The 3,964-nt window shown below is 34.6% G+C and overlaps 1 protein-coding gene across 2 annotated transcripts; it reads right to left on the bottom strand.

The window, feature by feature from the left end:
- Nucleotides 1-266: 266 nt before the first annotated feature.
- Nucleotides 267-3,489, bottom strand: LOC133777693 (uncharacterized). Of its 2 annotated transcripts, none has more exons than XM_062217387.1 (3): nucleotides 3,420-3,489; nucleotides 2,453-2,899; nucleotides 267-1,062 (listed from the first exon to the last, which is right to left on the bottom strand). In XM_062217387.1, exons 2-3 carry the CDS (start codon nucleotides 2,797-2,799, stop codon nucleotides 573-575), a joined length of 837 nt encoding a protein of 278 aa, XP_062073371.1. In that variant the 5' UTR covers nucleotides 2,800-2,899; nucleotides 3,420-3,489; the 3' UTR covers nucleotides 267-572. The 2 variants fall into 2 exon arrangements, with proteins under 2 accessions (XP_062073371.1, XP_062073370.1); XM_062217386.1 differs by lacking the exon at nucleotides 3,420-3,489 and adding an exon at nucleotides 3,173-3,345.
- Between the last annotated feature and the right edge of the window lie 475 nt (nucleotides 3,490-3,964).

The raw sequence follows: 3,964 nt of genomic DNA, 5'->3' as shown, positions 1-3,964 counted from the left end.
GTACGGTGTGGGCAGTTTTATGAACACTCCTAATTAGCACATACATTTTTAGCCCCAAATATATATATATCATATACATAGAAGTGGTGATTATTTACACCATAAACTTTCCATCAAAATCCATTAGCTATGCATATAGTACCTGATTTAGAGATGATTATAGTATAATTCAACATTAAAAATTGAAGGCACCTCTAATTTTCCACTTTCTACTAATTGCAAATTAAGGCTGTGCATAGAACGGGATTTTATAGTATTGGAAGGGGTTTAAGATCTTAAAAAAGTATTCATTATGCTTCATAAACAAAAATGTATAACTTAAAAGTTAAAAGTCCAAAATGGATGCAATAGAAGTCACATTGAAGGAGAGAGAGAGATACTCTACATTACGTAATTACCACTAAAATTCTCTACCGTAAACATCATTGCCGTTTTCATTGCATGCTTCAAACATGAACTTTTTTCTTTTTTATTGAAATGAGACCAAAAAAATAGCAATAAGATTCTAAGGTCTTTCTCTAAGCAAAAATGAAGAGCACAACTATAGGAATTCTTACCCTATAGTCTTAAACTTAATCATGATCCAATCCATTTTGACCTGTGTGCAAGCTCCTAATATCAGAATGCCCAAATCTAGCAGCAGCAAAGGCATAAGCACTCACAACTGAAATGAAGACTCCAAGAACCATGGCAAAAAGCTGGAGGTTAGCAAGCAGCTCACCCCGAACCTCACTGTCCACCGAGTGACACACAACTTTACCTTCCTTAAGCAGGCAACCATCTGGCATCATTGGGCCGTATAAAGTGAAAGCAGTCTGATAAAACCATAGGCCTTGAAGAGTCATGGCAATGCCACAACTCAAATCGACGGGGAAGCTAGTTGGTAAGAGTGCTCCGACAACAGTGGATAGTATGCAAAGGCCAATTAAGAGAACAAGGAGGAGGTGGTAGTATCCCTCCAAGCCTTTATGTGTTGTTGAGTGAAAATAGAACAAGAGGTACTCAGCAGAGAAAGCTGTAGCAGCAATCAAACATAGAGTGCCTTCAGGCAAGGGAAGTAGTCTGAACAAAAGAAATTAGAAAAATATATTAGCCACGGTGACAGTGAACAACGATCAAATCTCACTTCTGCATAATGATGGCTGAGCAAAGCAAGGTACATAGTATACAATCATGGAAATGTAGTTTGATTATCAAGCAACCACAATCAAAGAAACTAAAATGAAGTACCATATCATGACATTAGCCATGTAGACTATTCATGAGTCGGAAATCTAAGAAACATCTTCGAACAAAATCGTGTTGGTCTTATGTTAAAAATCCAGCCCCTGAAGCATGGTGCCAAGAATGTACTGAAAACTATAACTGGTTGCATGCATTTTTTGTAAATATGAAAAACTCAACTGCAATTGAAGATCTGATATGAGTCACCTCGAAACAAAGGACCCTTCAGTTGCAACTTTCATCATATCAGAATACTCCTACACAGAACAGAACATTTCCCCACAACGATGTATGATAATCTTCAATCAATGTTTAGATACATAAATTTAGTATCAAAGAAAACTTTCCACAACCCAAGAAGACAAGAAATGTCTACAACTAAACCTTGAACTGAAAATTGGAAGAAACTTCCTTTACCCAGCCATCAATATTTAGCACTAGATTTCACAGTGGATCACTACTGAATTTCGATCATAAAAATGCACTCAACTGTGTATTTCATGTTCCTTAGTTCATCAAAAGAGTTTCAGTTATCATATCTAAGTGAAGATAATTGCCGATAGTGATTACTGTCAACTTATATGACTTCTACTCCATTAGGACTTACGAGTCTCAAAACTACAAATATACATTTTGTGGCCCCTGCTTTGGCCACATATGAAATTAGGCATATCTAATCAGACATTTTTGCTTTTAGCTTGTACAGTAGTGAAGGTTTCCATTTTCATTTTTTATGAATACAAATATATTAAGGTATCTATCTCCTCACCGTGTCATCTCAAACCCGATTCAGCAATCCCACTTTCAACACATTTCTATGGAAGAAAAAAAATCTGGTATGGTTCTTATAAGTTTTGGAAAACACAAAATGGTATGAAGGGATAAAACCCCATTATGCCACAGTGTTCACAGAAGAGAAACAAGCCAGATTGTGCACAAAGAAACTCCACAATAATCCTAAGGTAACAAGCAGCTCAAGGTAATTTAACGTATTCAACTTCATATGTTCATCTCCGATGGTTTTCAACTTCAACTTCCAGAAAGTTCAGATGCAACAAGCTCAGCACATGTTTTAAGTATAACTAAGCGTTATTATATAAGAATCACATAGGAACCATTGTCATTTCAACAAGCAAGGTTATGTAAAGTTCAACTATTCTGTTCTATTCATTCAAAGTATTTTCTTTTAATTTCAAAAGCATAAAGGAAAAAAAAATAAAGGACTAACCTTGTCTTTTCCGAGAGAAGAGCAACAAGGCCAAAGATAAAGAACATCAAAAGCATCCCCGAGTGCTCAAAATCGTTCATGTGAGATGGGTTCAAGACTCCATCCACAAAAAACTTGAGATGGGGCGAGTAGAGAAGTTCAATACACATATCAATGAAAGCACCGATGGCTATAAGATAAAGCTCCAAGAACTTGAGCCTTCCTCCAAAACCTGGAACTGGGTTCCAGACTCGAACCCGAAACGACTTCGGGTTCGTTGAGAACCTGACCAAAGCGCACCATATGTGCCACAACCCAACCACAAGAAATAATGTTCCTGGCAGAGCATGACCCTTGAAAGAACCCATTTTTTTATTTTTCTTTTTGGGTACCAACAAACCTCTGAAATCGACACAAGCCCTTATTGGGTCTCTGTAACGTCCTTTTCCTGATTCAAACCAATATTTTCTGCAGGGAAAAAAAATGGAATCAATCTCAGGGGAACACACTTTGATAGAATTGTCGCATCTTTTTATTCTTTTCAGGCAAACTTTTTCAAACCAAAGAAAAACATATTGCTTTAGATTTGAAAAGGCTGATGCCGAAGCCCTTTACTGCTCTATTTCATCAAACCCAAAAAAAAAAAAAAAACTTGGTTTTCTACTTAACAAAATAAGCCACAAGACACTGCAAATCCAGTTTCATTTTCAGAAAAAATAACAACAAAATTAATTACTGTACCTGAAAAATCATAGTTTTTGTTGGTATTCATAGTGTGGAGGTTCCCATAGGAAAGTCAAAGGTCGGGAAAAAAAATAGAGAAGAACAAGATCCAGAAGAAGTTGAAAAGTCTACAATTATGCACGACGCGTGGGGGACGAGCTTACAATTTTTTATTTTAATAAATATTTAAGGAACCAAAAAAAAAAAAGAAAAAGAAACAGAGCAATGATAGCGATGAAATCAACGTACTTGCTTAGTTACTTACCATGATTATTTATTGTCTTTTGATTTGAGTTCCAAAGCACGAAAAATGTAAGAGTGGTGGAGGTTTCATTTTATAGTTGATTAGTTATATTTTATAATATTATTATATGAGGTGTAATTTTATAATTGTTTAAAGATAATTAATAATATTATTAAATTCAAATAATATTAAATTCCGCTAATAATAATAATAATAGACAGGGTGCTCTTAGCCATTCTCAAAATGTAAAGATGTGCAGTTGTGGAGTGATGATGATCATGCCTTGCCGTCGTGATCCAAGATTTATTTTATTTTATATATTTTTAAGATTATTTATTATTATAATAATAATATCATTATAATAACTAAATAGACTCCATTAGGTATATCCACTTATACCCGTGTATCACAAAAGGGGAAAAAAAGTACATTTGGTATTTTCATGAATACATAAAGAGTTTGTTATAAAGTTTAAAATTATATATTTAATGAAGAAACCCAAAATTAGCCCATTTTGTTAGGTCTATTTTTTATTTTATATAATTGCCAACGTCTGTATTGTTTTT

This window comes from Humulus lupulus, chromosome 5 (genome assembly GCF_963169125.1).
Source record: "Humulus lupulus chromosome 5, drHumLupu1.1, whole genome shotgun sequence".
In the NCBI taxonomy this organism is placed as follows: Eukaryota; Viridiplantae; Streptophyta; class Magnoliopsida; order Rosales; family Cannabaceae; genus Humulus; species Humulus lupulus.
This window is presented reverse-complemented; position numbering and strand designations above follow the sequence as displayed.